The sequence below is a fragment of the Tinamus guttatus genome, unplaced genomic scaffold (genome assembly GCF_059628265.1).
Source record: "Tinamus guttatus ecotype Peru unplaced genomic scaffold, ASM5962826v1 Tinamus_guttatus_pri_ptg001087l, whole genome shotgun sequence".
Classification (NCBI taxonomy): Eukaryota; Metazoa; Chordata; class Aves; order Tinamiformes; family Tinamidae; genus Tinamus; species Tinamus guttatus.
This window is the reverse complement of record NW_028289621.1, coordinates 1,273,613-1,288,190: the sequence shown is the minus strand read 5'-3', so window position 1 is coordinate 1,288,190 and position 14,578 is coordinate 1,273,613. Positions and strand designations below refer to the sequence as shown.

The following is a 14,578-nucleotide window of genomic DNA, read 5'->3' as shown; positions in this document are numbered from 1 at the left end:
AAAGCAAAACCAAGCCTATCAAAATAAACCACAGGCTACCTTACCTAAATACCATGTACAACTGTACCCAAAGCGGGGGCAAATACGGAGTTTCACTTCACTTGTGCTCCTAATCCTCTGGGAGATATTCTACCCATTGAAGAGTTGTTATGTGAAGAAGGAACACGTCCTCCTGTGTTGGCAGCTTAGGACTTCTCATGATTCATCCCTGCAAACCCGCGTCATTTCCTGGAGAAGGAGCATCAACTCTGCCAGAATTGATATTTCTCCCTGTTTGTTTTCTTCTTTGGTGGAGAAATGTCACCCGCATCGCTAGGTGTTAGGGTGTGAGTGTGGAGTTACGTGTGTTGGTGTCATCTGAGGTGCCTGCAGATCTTTGGAGCTGCAAAGACACTTGTGTTGACAAGACTCTAATGTGTCCTTGTGCAGCAACTTGACAACAACCCAGAGTTTCGGCGGATGGGAACACTGCTGTATGAAAGCACCCCCTTCCTAAGCTTAAGTCTTATTCCAGCTTGGAGAATCTGTTAGTTGGGAGCAGTTTTGATTTGCATCAAGTTGTATGCAAAATGTAATATAGTTTTATGGTGTGGACTGTCATGACAAGTGCAAATTGGCTTGCTTGGACTAAGTGGCAGAATTCAAATTGTGACAGATTGGCCCTGGTAGAGGAGTCAGATCCTCCTTCCCTGCGAGAAGGCACCATGCAGGGACTGGTGGTGTCTCAGCACTGTGGTGGCACAACTGGGAACCTCTCCTTCTGCCTTCCCATTGCCTGGCATGTCACATGGGAGACAAGAGGCCCAAGCCAAGGACAAACACTTGTTCCTGCACTAAATTAATTAATTAGATATTTGAATTTGGCTTATGTATCTGATGATTTCTGTTCCGCTGCTGTTTCAGTGGTGGATGGCGACGCTTCGTTGCGTTGCTTCATTGAGTTGCCTTGTGCTTGGAGCAGGTTGCAGGTCAACATGTGGTGGCTATTAAGCTGCTAGAAAGCAGAGCAGCCTCAATATTGAGGAGAGGGTGATGTGCAGTAGGGAGGAAAGCTACTGCCCGGGCTGTTTAGATATCCCTAAATTCATCCAAGTCCTTACGTATGGGTTTAATATTCCATTTGTGCTTGAGTGCTGCAAGCCTAGCCCTGCGCTGAGCAGGGACCGAAGCAACAGTTCGTGTTATGCTCCGTTTCCTGAGATTCCATTCTTTTTTTCCGCATTAAAACAGTCAGTATTGAGGAAAGGAAAGTTTAAAAAATAGTAGTGACCAGGCTTGTGGGTATGCCAGTTTAGTAAATCTCCCCCAAACATCCTCATTTGTTAAATGGATGCCTCTGTGATTTGCAGAAGTTTGCATAAATGCGTTCATTGAGCAGAGTGATATGTCTCTTCTTGTATAATTGCTCTGCTTTCTGGAATATTTAGTAAAAATATTGGCTCATTAAAGATGACAGCTCTCCGAATATGGAGCAGTTTGCATCAGATAAAGCGAATCCATACGATGTCTCTGTCTGCGAGGAGGCATTTTTTTCTGAATCCAGGTCCCTTCTCTTGGCTTAACAGGAGGTAGGACCAAGCTGAGACCATGGATAAATCCCAGGTGGGCTCCGAGGAGCTGCCAGGGTGTCCCTGACCTCTCCATCACTGCTGAGTTATGCTGAAAGCAACCCAAGGACCTCAAAAAGAGAAACCCTTGTGTGATTTTTGGGTCCTCTCAATAGTCCCTGGAACAGTTCAGGCTTGTGGCATAGAGCCATGGTCTGAACTTGGGTTTCTTTGCCCCAACCAAGGTAGCAGCCGAGCAGCCAGCTCTGCTCCGTGGATAACACCAGATCGTTTGCAGATCTAAATTTTTGTTTCCTCAAATGATCTGTATGTTTTGGCAGTTATGTCTTGTGATGATGGATCGCTTTCAATTTCATCAGAAGTAGGCAAAAACACCTGCTATTTTCATATGTTTTGTGCACTTTGTTATGTAACAGCTTTTTAGAAAATATGTATATTGTTGCACTTAAATGGTATTAATCTGTTTGCTTGTCGGCTTGTTTTCCAATGCAATGCTGGTAGAATTAGTGCTTTATTACTCGTTTAACATCATGGATGAAGGCTGGTCCACACCGTGGTCATGGGAAGTTAGAGTGGAGGCTGCTGTCCTCACACTGTCCTGATGTCCACGGCATCAGTGACAAGAATTGCTCCTGACATTAATATTGTATTAAGCTATGGCTTTGTTTACACAAAGTGTCAGGAATAACTTTTATCTCGGATTTGTACAAAGTGATCAATGCATGCAGACAGCCTACATATGATTTAATTAATCATCCCATTGCCCTTATCGCTCTACATGCAAATTCCAGATAGAGCTGCAGATACTGAAACTGCAAACAGAGAACACTATTGAACTTAGAGATTTTTCCTCTGATTTTTTTTTATTATTATTATTTTTCAAACATAATTCTCATTTCCGTTGGTAGATAAAAAGATTAAGATAACGTATGGATTTGAGGAATGACAGGCCAGACCCAAAATAGGTATTTCCCTGAAAGAAGAGATGCTGCCTTGGAGAAGGTAAAGGTGTGCAGTGTATTTTCTTCTTAACAAACATCCTGTTTTATTAGCAAGGATGTTTTAAGTATAGTTTGCAATAAAGCTGGTTCCTTATCTTTTGAAAGCTATTTAAATGGTGGGCAAGCAAGTTTTCTGTAGATCACACAATTACATCTGTTCTGGCTTTATCTTTGCTCCTTCCTCACGAGCCCTGTCCAGACTGCGAGTCACTGCAGGCCTGGGTGGAAGGCAAAACCCAACCGCGTTATTTAAAATTCTTCGAACAATTTAATGGGCTGCAATTGTTTAATTCCCTATAAAATAGGGCTAGAGCTGGTGAGCAAAAACCAAGACACACTCTCCACTGCGGTAGTGGTTCCCATAGGAGGGAAATGGATTTAGAATCATTGAATCATAGATTTATTATGGTTCAAAAAGACTTTCCAGATCATCAAGTCCAGCCATAAACCCCTCACCTGCATGCCTAGTACTTATGATTTCCTCCTTCCTGGAATTCTGGCTGGTTTCAGAGGGATCTCTCTTTGCAACCGCTGTTTCTTCCTCCTACCTGGGAAGGTTTCTCCGTGGTGGCTGGAGTTGGCTTAAGCCATCCATATAGCTTCAGCATATTCTTTTTTTTTTTTTTTCTCAGTAGAAAAATGCAAGCTCAATACTCTATTTAGACATAAACTCAAGGTCTCATGTAAGCCTGCGAGTGTTTAATATTTAAGAAAAACATAACATTTCACTGTAGTGATGATGAAACTGCAGTCAGTGCTGCCCTGGGGAGCAGCTGATGCTGGGGCTGGGACCAGCAATTGCAGCATCGAACGGGGCTGATATTTGAGGCCAGGAAATAATCGGGTTCCGAGATAAGAGAGCGGCAAGAGGATCATTTAAATTCTTGCATTCCCCTGGGAATAATGCAATGCAGTGGTGTTAAAACTATAAGGAATTTGTTTCTATTTTTTTGCAAAGCCTATGACAGCTATGAAACTTTAAAGTGAATCCTGGAAAGCCTGGTTGGACTCATGGTACAGCCTAGTAAAGCTGCCAGATTAGCTCTGGGAGGCTGGGCTTTACGCCGGGACCCAGATTCAGTCCAAATAAAGACTTCCTTCCATTTCTAGTTCAATTTTTTTGAGACTGTAACTGTGGGAAATACCAGAGCCCAAAGTGGTTAGGAAAAAGCGGGATGAGTATTGCATGTGTTTTGGTTCCTGGGCAAGCCAGCGATAATTGAGGCTGTTCTAGAAGAACGTCTGTCGTTCTGGTTTTACACCTGTTAATTCTGAGTTTATAGGTGTGTGTGAACAGACACCCGGTGATTTTCGGTGGCACAAGCAGGCGTCTTGTCCCCGAGCGCGATAGATCTGTCACAGCGTGAGGCATGGGGTTTGCCTGGTGACTCTGGGGTCTGCAAGGGAGTTGCAATCAGTTTTGGTCTATTTTGTAGTCCCATGGTCTATTTTGTAGTTCCGTAAGTGGCTTTTCGATGCTCCTTTTCCTGCCTCCTTTCCCGCATTCCCTCCTTTTTCCTGCCTCCTTTTTCCTGCCTCCTTTTTCCTGCCTCCTTTTTCCTGCCTCCTTTTTCCTGCCTCCTTTTTCCTGCCTCCTTTTTCCTCCCTCCTTTTTCCTCCCCCCTTTTTCCTCCCCCCTTTTTCCTCCCCCCTTTTTCCTCCCCCCTTTTTCCTCCCTCCTTTTTCCTCCCTCCTTTTTCCTCCCTCCTTTTTCCTCCCCCCTTTTTCCTCCCTCCTTTTTCCTGCCTCCTTTTTCCTGCCTCCTTTTTCCTGCCTCCTTTTTCCTGCCTCCTTTCCTGCATTCCCTCCTTTTTCCTGCCTCCTTTCCCACATTCCCTCCTTTCCCGCATTCCCTTAGAATCTGGAGTAGTTCCGTGCATTTAGTTTTGCTGTGGTTTGCTGTGAGATTCCCCTCCTGCTGCAGGGGCCGGTGGCTCCGTCTCTCCGGCCACGCTGCCCGTGACACCCGTGCAAACTGCGCTGTTCTACATGCAATAAAACCTCTAATAAAAGTGATTCAGTTTCGTTGTTGCTATCTCCTCAATGCACAACACAGAAATTCAGGGTGACTGTCATCTGACAGCAAATCAGCTCCAGAAGGATGATGAAGTGAGACCTGGCAGAGCCCACAACACCGAGAGCTGCCCAAAACCCAAGGGAAGATATTTCTGCTCTTTAATCCTCAGGGTGGGCATTTTTCTCTTTGAATTTTCATTTTTCTCCATGCATTTGTCCAATATAAACTTGCAGCATCCACCAAATGTCCTGAGGCAAAAAAATACCCTGTAACTCAATTTTACACAGGGTCAACAAGTATCTCCCTAGGTTTGACCAGCAAGATTCATTTAATTCATATCAACACTGTCCTGTAGGATTTACCATTTAGTGTACTAAAGATATGACTGAGTTTAAGATTGTTTTAAATGTATAGCTTTGTTAGCAGAGGTTTTTATTTTAATCTTTATTTACCTCTTGGCACGGTCACAAGGCACACTCCTGTGGTTGTGCATATATATGATGCAGAAATTAAAATCACTTTTTTTATTATTTTATTTTTGCCCAAATCACTGTCTTCCCAGGCTGTGTAGGTGTTTTCCAAATGCACACACCATTTCTACTTAAAAGAAATTGCCTCTTGAGATAAGATGTATTATGGCCTTTGTATCAATCTATAACCAGGTGTTACGTGCTGCCATCCTGCACATTTTAATAGTGACATTTTATTTTCAGAGATAATTTAGAAAACTTCCGGAAAAAGTAAAATTTCTCCTCATACAACTACCTTTTCATCTTGAAGCCTAACGCGCTGACTTAGGGCAGTAAAGACTAAAAGGATGAGCCACGAGGAGGGCTTTCAATATCACATTTTTATTTTAAGCACATCCTAACAGTTTACCTGGGCAGCAATTCAGGGCAATGCTACTTTGATCTATTTGCAGCTATTTTCTCTACGTGCAAGAAAATACTCCTCGGCATCTGCGGTTTCAATGGCTGTGAGTTAATTTGGGCTAGTAGCCGATGCCAGGGGCTTTGCCATGAGGTCCCGGGACCCTTGGAGAAGAGCAACGCTGCTCTTCCCTGCAGCAAGCCTTGCTGGGGTCCAAGTCCTGTACGTTTTCCCAGGTTTCTCCCTTTCCCATTGGGATTGGTACGTTGGAGCCTCGTCCTTCTGCAGAGCAGTGATTGGGGTCCTCAGGGTAAACACAGTTTGTTTAGACATTCGCTTTCTGGATGAAGCTCCAGGAGTAGCTCATGAGTCAATGCTGCAGAATGTCCCCCCTTATGGACAGTCCTGGTTGGTGGGGAGAAGTGACCGAGAAGCGCAGAGCTTGGCAATACCCGTTCCTGATCCCATGCAATCCATGCTGGCTCTCGTGCATAGGAGTCTCATTTGCAAAATACGTTTTCCCTGAGCTTTAATTGAAACGCAGGCACCTCTGGGGCATCTTTCTGGGTCACTTTTATTCTCACGCTGTACTGAGGAAAGGGGTTGGTAAATGCAGATGCCCGGGTTAGCTGTGTGCCAGCTGCCCTCAGCTCTACCTGTCTGGTCCCCTCAGCTTGGTGGTGGCTGGCCTGGGTCCACAGAATCCTTATGGTTGGAAAGGACCTTCAAGATCATCGAGTCCAGCCATAAGAGATGCTCAGTGCTGCAAAAGGGGCTGCTGAAGGTCTAGCCGGGCAATCCCAGCAGCTCCATGAGGAGGCAGCACTGCAGGTATTAGGGCATGCCACTTAGTGCCATGCATATTAAGGGTGTTTAAGGTGAAACGAAGAAATCCAAATGCAATGTAGCTGTCTTGAAAACCTGCTGCTATTCTCCTCTTGATATGCTGCATGTATCGCTTTAGAGTGGATCTGAGTAAAGTTAATGCCAGGCAGCACCATACAAACCAAACCAAAGAATGTAGTTATACAATGACAACTGAATGTGATATTTAATTTGGTGAATGCTTTGGGGGAAAGGTGGAAGGAGGAGTGGAGCTTGCATGCCCACCTGAAGCATTGCCAAATTGCCCCTTTAGCTGCTGGTAAAGCCCGTCACGGCAGGCAGAGGTGCGGGAGCTCACGGAGCCCCTTGCAGATGCCGTCCCCGGTGCCGCAGGGTTCCAATATCCCCTGTTTTCTCCAAAAATGACGGCCTCGCTTCCCAGATTATTTCCTTTTCTTTTATTCCTTTCATTTCTTTTCTCTCTATGTTTCAGATTATGCTTGGCCTTTGCCTAAACAGTTGTGCCCTATATGGATTTCCCTAGATGTGCTCTTTTCAACTGCATCTATAATGCATCTCTGTGCCATCTCTCTTGATCGGTATGTAGCAATACGCAATCCCATTGAGCACAGCCGCTTCAATTCCCGCACCAAGGCTATTATGAAAATTGCTGCAGTTTGGACCATATCCATAGGTAAGCAATGCGGCTCACGATCTAACCGCGGCTTAATTTATAATAGCATTCCTCCCATTTTCATTTAGGATTTTTTTTTTTCCTGAGAATACTCCAATTAATTTACCTGGCCTGCATGAGTGAATATAACAAATGATTGCTGGGAAGCAGAAATCTTTCTCTGGGACTGGTCACTGGCTGAGATAAGGAGTGATTTTTCAGAAGCCCGTTGCTTCCAACGCGCTGCTGCTGTATGCGTATCAATATGCCAATAAGGGCACTTACGCAGACGAATGGAGCCATAAAACTGCTGCATAAACAAAGCGGCAAATAGCATTAGCAAAAAGGGAATAAAATGCTGCCGATGCGCAGTGCAACTTGCAGGGGAGGTAACGCAGTGGCCGAGGATGGCTACGAGCCAGGGATTTATTGCTGCTCCCGGTCCTGCCGCAGCTGGAGCGCGGCGAGTGCCGAGCCAGCGAGTTGGAAGGTGCCGCGAATGAGGAGGAGACATAAAAGAAGATACTTCCTTATTACATGGATAAAAATGATACATAAAGCAGTAAAACAAGAAAGAAAAGGGGGAAAAAGGCATAACAATATGACTGTGTAATATCAGGAATTATGTGGCTTGTGTTTTGGGGAGGAAGCGTTCCAGCATGCTGTGTGAGAGGCATTGAGACTAGGTCAGAGGAATTGTGTGACCTGTTCCCCCTGCTATATTGCTTTTTTTGCTTCAATAACAAGCAATCTTGCACAGATTTAACATTTACCTTTGCTCTCATATTGCGGTTGTGACTTTCAGCCCTGTATTTCAAGGAAAATAGTGTTGTGGGTATGTGAACTTCCCTGAGTCTCTGCCTGCATTACAGATGGAACATGATGCCTTATGTCAGGGTGCTGCAGGGCTACTTGTAAAGACATTTGCTGAGTTCTGGGGGAAAAAAAGGCCAAGAAATAGCAGATGCATAGCTCTTTCAGAGCATAATACTCTGTTGGAAACACCTTTCAGTGTGCAAATAGAGCCAACCCACTGATGTCTTCCCTTGCACCCATTTCCTTGAAGGCATGGGCAGAATTGATAGCTCCAAAGGATTTGTTCAGTGTGTGGAGCTCCCAAATGCTGTTGAATTTCTACTATTTCCAGTGCATCTGATAGGGCTCATCCACTTGTCTTTGTTGTTATTGTTTTTCCCCAAATGGTTGCATTAAATGGGGAAGAATGTTTAGTATATGCTTACTTTAGCATAACTATTTTTGCACCATAACTGCAGAAATGGAATAGACAGGGGAATAGACTGAACAGGAAATAAGAGAAGAGCCCACCCAAAGTAGATGGTTATCTTACAGCTCTTACCCATCCATCACTTGAAAAATCTGAAAAGCTTCACGATTTTTGAGAATATGAAATTGGTTAAGCAAATCCCTTCAATATGAACTGTCCTGAAAGAATCTGTGCGTTCTTGTTCACACTTAAATACCGAATTCAGGGCAGCAGTTAAGCAGATGCTGTTCTGGTATGTGTTTTATTAAATCATGCTTTGGTTGGGCTGAAGTAACTTCTACATGTATCTGGAGTCCTGAATTTTAATTCTGAATCAGAATTTAAAATAGAAAGAAAAAAGCATGTATGTATCCCAGTGTAGTAGCTTTTGCTTTCTACTTTCCTGAAATTTTAGTGTTGACAGCAAAATATCTAAGGTTGGTTCTTTGATCACTGAGCTCTGGGTTTGGAAGGTTGCACGAGCCCAGACTCCTGGTTGGAGCTGTTCCCAAATGGGTCTAAAGTGCATTGCAGCCACTCGTCTTGGATTTTAGCAAATGCAACCTGACTTTTTGTATGACTTTTTGTGTACAGTTACAGAAGAAGTGGATGCTGCAAGGTGCACCTTGTGCAGAGGAGCTTGGTGGCAGATAGCCAGGTTGGAAAGAGGAATATTAGCCACTGAAATATCCACGCAGTCAAAATGAAAATGCTATGAGCTTGCTGGCACAGCCTTAATGCTGTTTCAAGTTTGCACCGTCGCACGGACAAAGGTTTTCTTTAGGAATGTGGATGCAGCCCATGTTGTGTCCTTGCTCCAGCCCATCGTGTCAGACTCCCCGTGTCCTTGCTCCAACAAAGGGGCCTTAAGGCCACCCTGACGTGCTGCTTTTTCTAGTAGTTTAAAGAGAGGAGCTGCCTCTACACAGGAACGATAAGGAAGTCATTGACCTTCCTCCCTGCATGATACAGGAGGAAGATTTACTGGGTAATGTCACTGCGAGAGAAATAGCACTTGGGAGCTCTAAGAGAATCAACTTCAGGGGGGTTATCTGGATGGGAGAACTGCATACATCACTTCTGATGTAAATCCAAGTAGGATGTTTTAATTGTGGAGCTCCTTTTTGCTTAACTGTGTGCCCGCGTGCTGAGCAGGGTGTTTCTCTCTGCTCCTTTTCCAAGGGTAGAAACAAACTCTAAGCTCGGCCACTTGCTAGAGGATGCCGAAATCACAAACTTTGTCTCACAGTTTTACTCCGTTAGCAGCAGTTGGACTCCGTTTACTTGCAGTTTCCTGCATCCTTAGCTCCAAGATCAGCTCCAAACTCTGCTGCTGACTCCTGCGCCCAAGCAGATCTCGCATGGTTGCTTTTCCTACCATAGAAAATAGGCAGTTTCTCAACTGAACATGAGATTTCTGATTCTGCTGCTGCGCTAACTGGGCACTACGCTGGTTGCAGCAAAACTGGAAATCCCAGATTTCCTCTGTTCCGCTTCCCTCTGCGCACTGGTTTTATTTCATCCCTCTTAGTTTCACAGGTAAAGCGATTATGAAGCCTTCTTTAGAGGCTGCTAAACTCCCTGAGCTCTTAATGCTCTCAGCACCTCCCTTGCACCACCTAATGCCAAAGCCACCAGCATCTCGGGAATGTTTTTGGATGAGCAGCCCAAAGCTGCGAGCTCTCATCAGGCAGGACTTTATGTGTCCATGAGCTTTGGGATGCTCCATGCCTTGTTTATGCATATTAATCTTCAATGCTTTTTCTTAGCATTTCAGGAATATATGTGGCAAACAACACCATTTTTCTTTTTATTTTTTGGTTTGAAAACAGAATAAGTAATAAAAAAGGCAATGTGACTTTTATGGTAATTACGGTAATGCCATGGTATATGTGTTGTTAAAAATAGGGGTTTTTTTCTTCTCTTTCTCTCTCTGCCTTGCTAATGATAATACAGTTTTGTTTTGGGGTAGCTATCCTGTCATTGGGTATATAATAAACTGTTCAACTTTAAAGGGGGATTTTACATTCCTATTTAGCCATCTAACCATTTTGTTGTTTTGAGGAAATTTATTTGTATAAAGATGAAAGGTATGCACTGTAAGGACCAGTAAATGCTCCACTCAGGTGAAATGCCTGCATTTCTCATAGCTTTTTTGCTTCTACACTGAATGTTCCTTTCCTGAGCAGTCCCAAGCATGTAGGTTTCCATCAGTGAACATCCAGGTATCAGCTGAGCCTGTCTCCCTGGGAATAATCCTGGTTGGAGATGATGCTCAGGTTGAGGAATGTGCTTAGAGTGATACCAGCAGCATTAAGAGGAATTGTGTTCTTTATATAGAGCAAGAGCAGGTTATGCATGAAAGGAAAGGGTAGTGATCATCTGCAATGATGCCCAGAACGTGGCTCGCTCACGTTCTTCAAGCTGCATTTGTTTGGGCTTGTATTGGTACCCACAGGTGTGTCCATCTGGGCTGAGGGACTTCAGGGACATCAAGGTGTTCCCGAGACGCACGTGTGGAGCCGTGCTCACACCTGGGAAGCTTTTCTCTAGGACAAACAAAATGGGACACGGGTTTCATGCGGAGAAAACAGCAAAACCATGGCTAATAGTGAAGGCAAACGACATTAATGTATTTTTATCTTTATGCGTTTGACATTAAGTGTTTGGGAGTGGATATTGGACTGGAATTCTTCCCTCATGGGTAAGAGGGTCATAACGCACATTAAAATCATCAGTGTTTGGTTGTCCTACAGTGGGTGTGCGGGGGGTCCCAGCTTTGGGGGTCTCAGTGCCTCATTTGTGCAGGTCGACAGGGCCCTGTCCATCGAGTCTGGGCCTATTTGCACCAGCTGAGGATCTGGCACAGATACGGACCCAGACATGACATTTTCAGTCCAAAGGAAGCAGCCCGACTTCAGCGGATTGGATAACGAGGCCAAAGAATTCAGTCCTCTCTTGACTCCTTGTGAAATTTTCTCACAAATGGTTTCTTTAACAAGAACACCTAATCTCTGCCTTCCTGGATCCCGAGGAGGGCTTCCTGCACACAGAGAGATATTCTCTTCTCAGAAAATTATAGCCATCAAACTCGAAGCGAGTAACAAATGCAGACCTCGGTGTGCCCGATGGTGGGGATGGCCTTGGTCATCCCCACAGGTTGAAGTGCCGCGGTGGTGGCAATGCCATAGAGATGTCGCTGGTCTTGAGGGAGCACAGAGGTGGCGTTAGCACTGCACATCATGCGACTACTTGCTGATGGCTGTAGCAGATGAGATTTTTCTGCTCATAAATCCACTTTCTGGTCCTGAGCAGCCAGAGACCCTCTCTTTATGGCTGAGAGCATACCACGAAGGTGTCCTCTGCCTCGGTTTCCCATTTATGACGGCAAGGTTATTTCCTGTAAAGACTTTCTTTTACTCATATGTATTTTTGCCATGATTCCCAGGAGGGGTGTTGATCTCCACAGCACCCCAACAAGCGTTATATCAGAGCAATACAGAACAGGGAGCTGCCTTGGGTCACAGGTGCCCGTGCTAGGTTGGTTTTACTCTCAAATGTCAGTGCAACGTTTTGCCTGGGACAGCAGCAGCTGGAGATAGGGACAGTTTTGCACGAGGATGGATTGACCATCCCACCACAGCCGTCCTCAGGGTCAGGGGAGATGCTGGTCTGCTCCCCAAGGCCTCCTTGCTGCTCCTGATCGTTGGTTCCAGCATCCCTGCATGTCTGGACATTCCCGACCGAGGGAACATGGAATCCGAGGCGGAGGGGACCAACGTCGCCCCTTCCTTCAGCTGCAGCCCTGGGAGCGGGTGGCTGCACAAAGCCAGAGAAGTAATTTAGCAAAATAGAAGGGCAAATGGGAAAATCATTTATTTCTTGAGGCGTTTACTGGCATTTGCTAGTTTTCCCTCTGGGCTTGGGTTGTTCAGCGCTCTCCCCAGGTTTAAGTAAAGGTCAGCAGCTTGCTCACGCGCGCTTAGTAATTACCTTGCCCTTGCTTTTCCCTGCTATTTGCAGTTGTGCTCGATGCAGGCATGAGATTGCTCCAAGTTCAGGCCCCTTCTGTCTTTGACTTTAAAGGAATACAAGGCGGGCACTGTTGTTCTGTTAGATAAAACCAGCCCTAATGCTGCCCTCGAGGTGCATTGGTGCTATATTAGCACATGAAACGCAGTGCGATTTGTCTGCTGCCGCGTGGGGAACACAGGGAATTCTTGGGGATTTTTGATCACTTCAAAAAACCACATTCTTCAATTAGCCTCTGAAGAGCTGCCTTCCCACAGCCAGTGCCTTTTCTTTCATAATGCAAGTCAGGAGGTGGTATCTTGGGTTTTATTTCTTGCTGTCTGTTAGTCAGCATTAGGGAGCTCTGCAGGCACTTTCAGGGCACTACTGTTAAGATACCAAACAGATTTGTTTTAGTTTTCTCTTTCTGAGAGGACTGGGAGAGGTGATTCTTACCTCCTCCTCCTCTTCCTCCTCCAGTCTCCCGTAGTGCACAGTCACAGCAGTCTCTGACATTCAGGTGAGTAACTTTTGGAGGCATAAACCAAGTTTATTTTGTATGATAGTAACTAGGAGGGCGAAGGCGCAGATTTAAGCAGTCATTGCTTCGCACAGGCACCTGCAGAGCCCTTGCTGAGGACTGCAGCAGACTTTGGATCCGGTGCTTATCCCAGAAGAGGTGGTCCTGGCATTCCCGACCCGTGCACCAGCACCAAAACCCTCTCGTGTTCATCTCGGAGCAACCCCTGTGTGCAAAGGCAAAGTAAACCGGATTCAGACTCCTATTTCTTTAGTGAGATTGCTGTCCCTGAAGGAAATAAAATCTCTTCTTGTGTAAGAATATTTTCAGAAAGAATGGAAATTAGTTCCTTTTCTTCAGTGGAAGTAACCATCAAAGACTTGGTCTTTCCTGTAATCACTGTTAGTCTCAGGGACATTCGCAAAAGAAAGCAAGATATAAACCACAAAAACAGTGTTGTTTTTCATTCAAGCCTACATTTTGTAACTGTCAGTTGTACATGTGGACTCTTTGCACAGCTTTTTCTCCGGGGCTAGCTAGTAAATGTTTTACTGAGACATATTTGTAATCGTTTCAGTTTTGTTTTATTAACTGGAATCTGTGAAGAGCATCTGTTGCTCTATGTCCGCAGCGTCATGTCAGCCCCATTTGGTGATGTGCTGGGTTTGACAACAGCTTTAAAGCTGGCAAGAAGCGTCGTTAGGACAAGTGTTCCAGCTGGATTTGTAATGCAGAGGGTGTCTCACTGTCTTGCTTTCCACTAGCTCTGTCCAGGAGGAGCTAAGGGAGGGGAGAAGAAGAATACGCCCAGAGATTGTGGTTTCCATTGCTCAGGCTTACATACATTTCCTTCTATGTAAGAGCAAGGCAAAGGCCTGGGGCTCACTTGCTCCTTGGCTTTCACAGGTGAAATCCTGCTTTGGTATGAGGGAAGTGGAGATGGATTCCTCATCAGAGCCACCAGCTCCTTATTCCCTCTGGTTGAGGCTGCGGGTACCACATGAGTGCCCAGGTTTCTAGATGGCCATCAGGACCCCTGATTTTTCTCCTCTCTGTATCCCAGAATTAGGTTCCTCTTCCCAAATGTGCTCCATGTGTGTGACTGTGGAGATATCCTGAAGGCTCATTTAATTTCCCTCGGATAAAGCCAGTACCTGTGAATGCCATGGTGACTGCTTCATGAATGAACCCTTTCTTTCTTTTTCTGTGCTTTCTTTCAAATAAAATGTTTCCTTACAAGACTCTAAAGCATAAAGGGATCCACACCAATATGGCCACACTGCAGTGCCTTTGGTCTGTTCAGATTTCTTCTTTGTGGAAAGGCTGTTTGATCCATCTCCCACCAATTCCTGCATGCCTGTCCTTTCAGCCAAGGCATTGGAAAGGTGTCTTTAGAGATAGAAAGCCAGTGACCTGGCTGGGGGATGATCACTGCAGTCACAAGGGCTTGACATGGGCAAGTTACCAAGGGTTAAAAAGTGAGGAGGACACAGTTACCTTGCCAAGGGCTCGCTGGTGAATGTAACCTCAGCCATGCGGAGGAGAAGACCATAGGAACCCGGAGCTATCACTTGGGGCAATGTAATGCATGCCACAGTGCAGGAGACATTCACAACTGCTCTTCAGAAAAAAAAAATCCTTCACTAACTTACTGGCAAAGGGTTATTTTATGATGATGACAGATTGCAGATGTATTCTCCGGAATCCTGGAAAACACTTAACTGGAACAGGAAAAATGTCACGGTTAATTGCTTTAGCATGTTACTGTCTATTTAGGAACTCGGGTTCCCGGGGGATCAGTTCTAGGACCTGGGCTGTTCACAGCCCTC

The 14,578-nt window shown here is 45.2% G+C and overlaps 1 protein-coding gene across 2 annotated transcripts in view; it reads left to right on the top strand.

Moving 5' to 3' along the window:
* The window catches only part of HTR2C (5-hydroxytryptamine receptor 2C), a 29,584-nt gene that overhangs the window by 11,806 nt on the left and 3,200 nt on the right, over positions 1 to 14,578 (top strand). The window contains exon 2 of one of the 2 annotated variants that reach the window (XM_088538554.1): positions 6,775 to 6,975. The exons of the other annotated variant lie outside the window; for it this stretch is intronic. Within the exon in view, the coding sequence (XP_088394680.1) occupies positions 6,775 to 6,975 (201 nt within the window). The remainder of the gene's footprint in view (positions 1 to 6,774; positions 6,976 to 14,578) is intronic. 2 annotated transcript variants of the gene reach the window in all.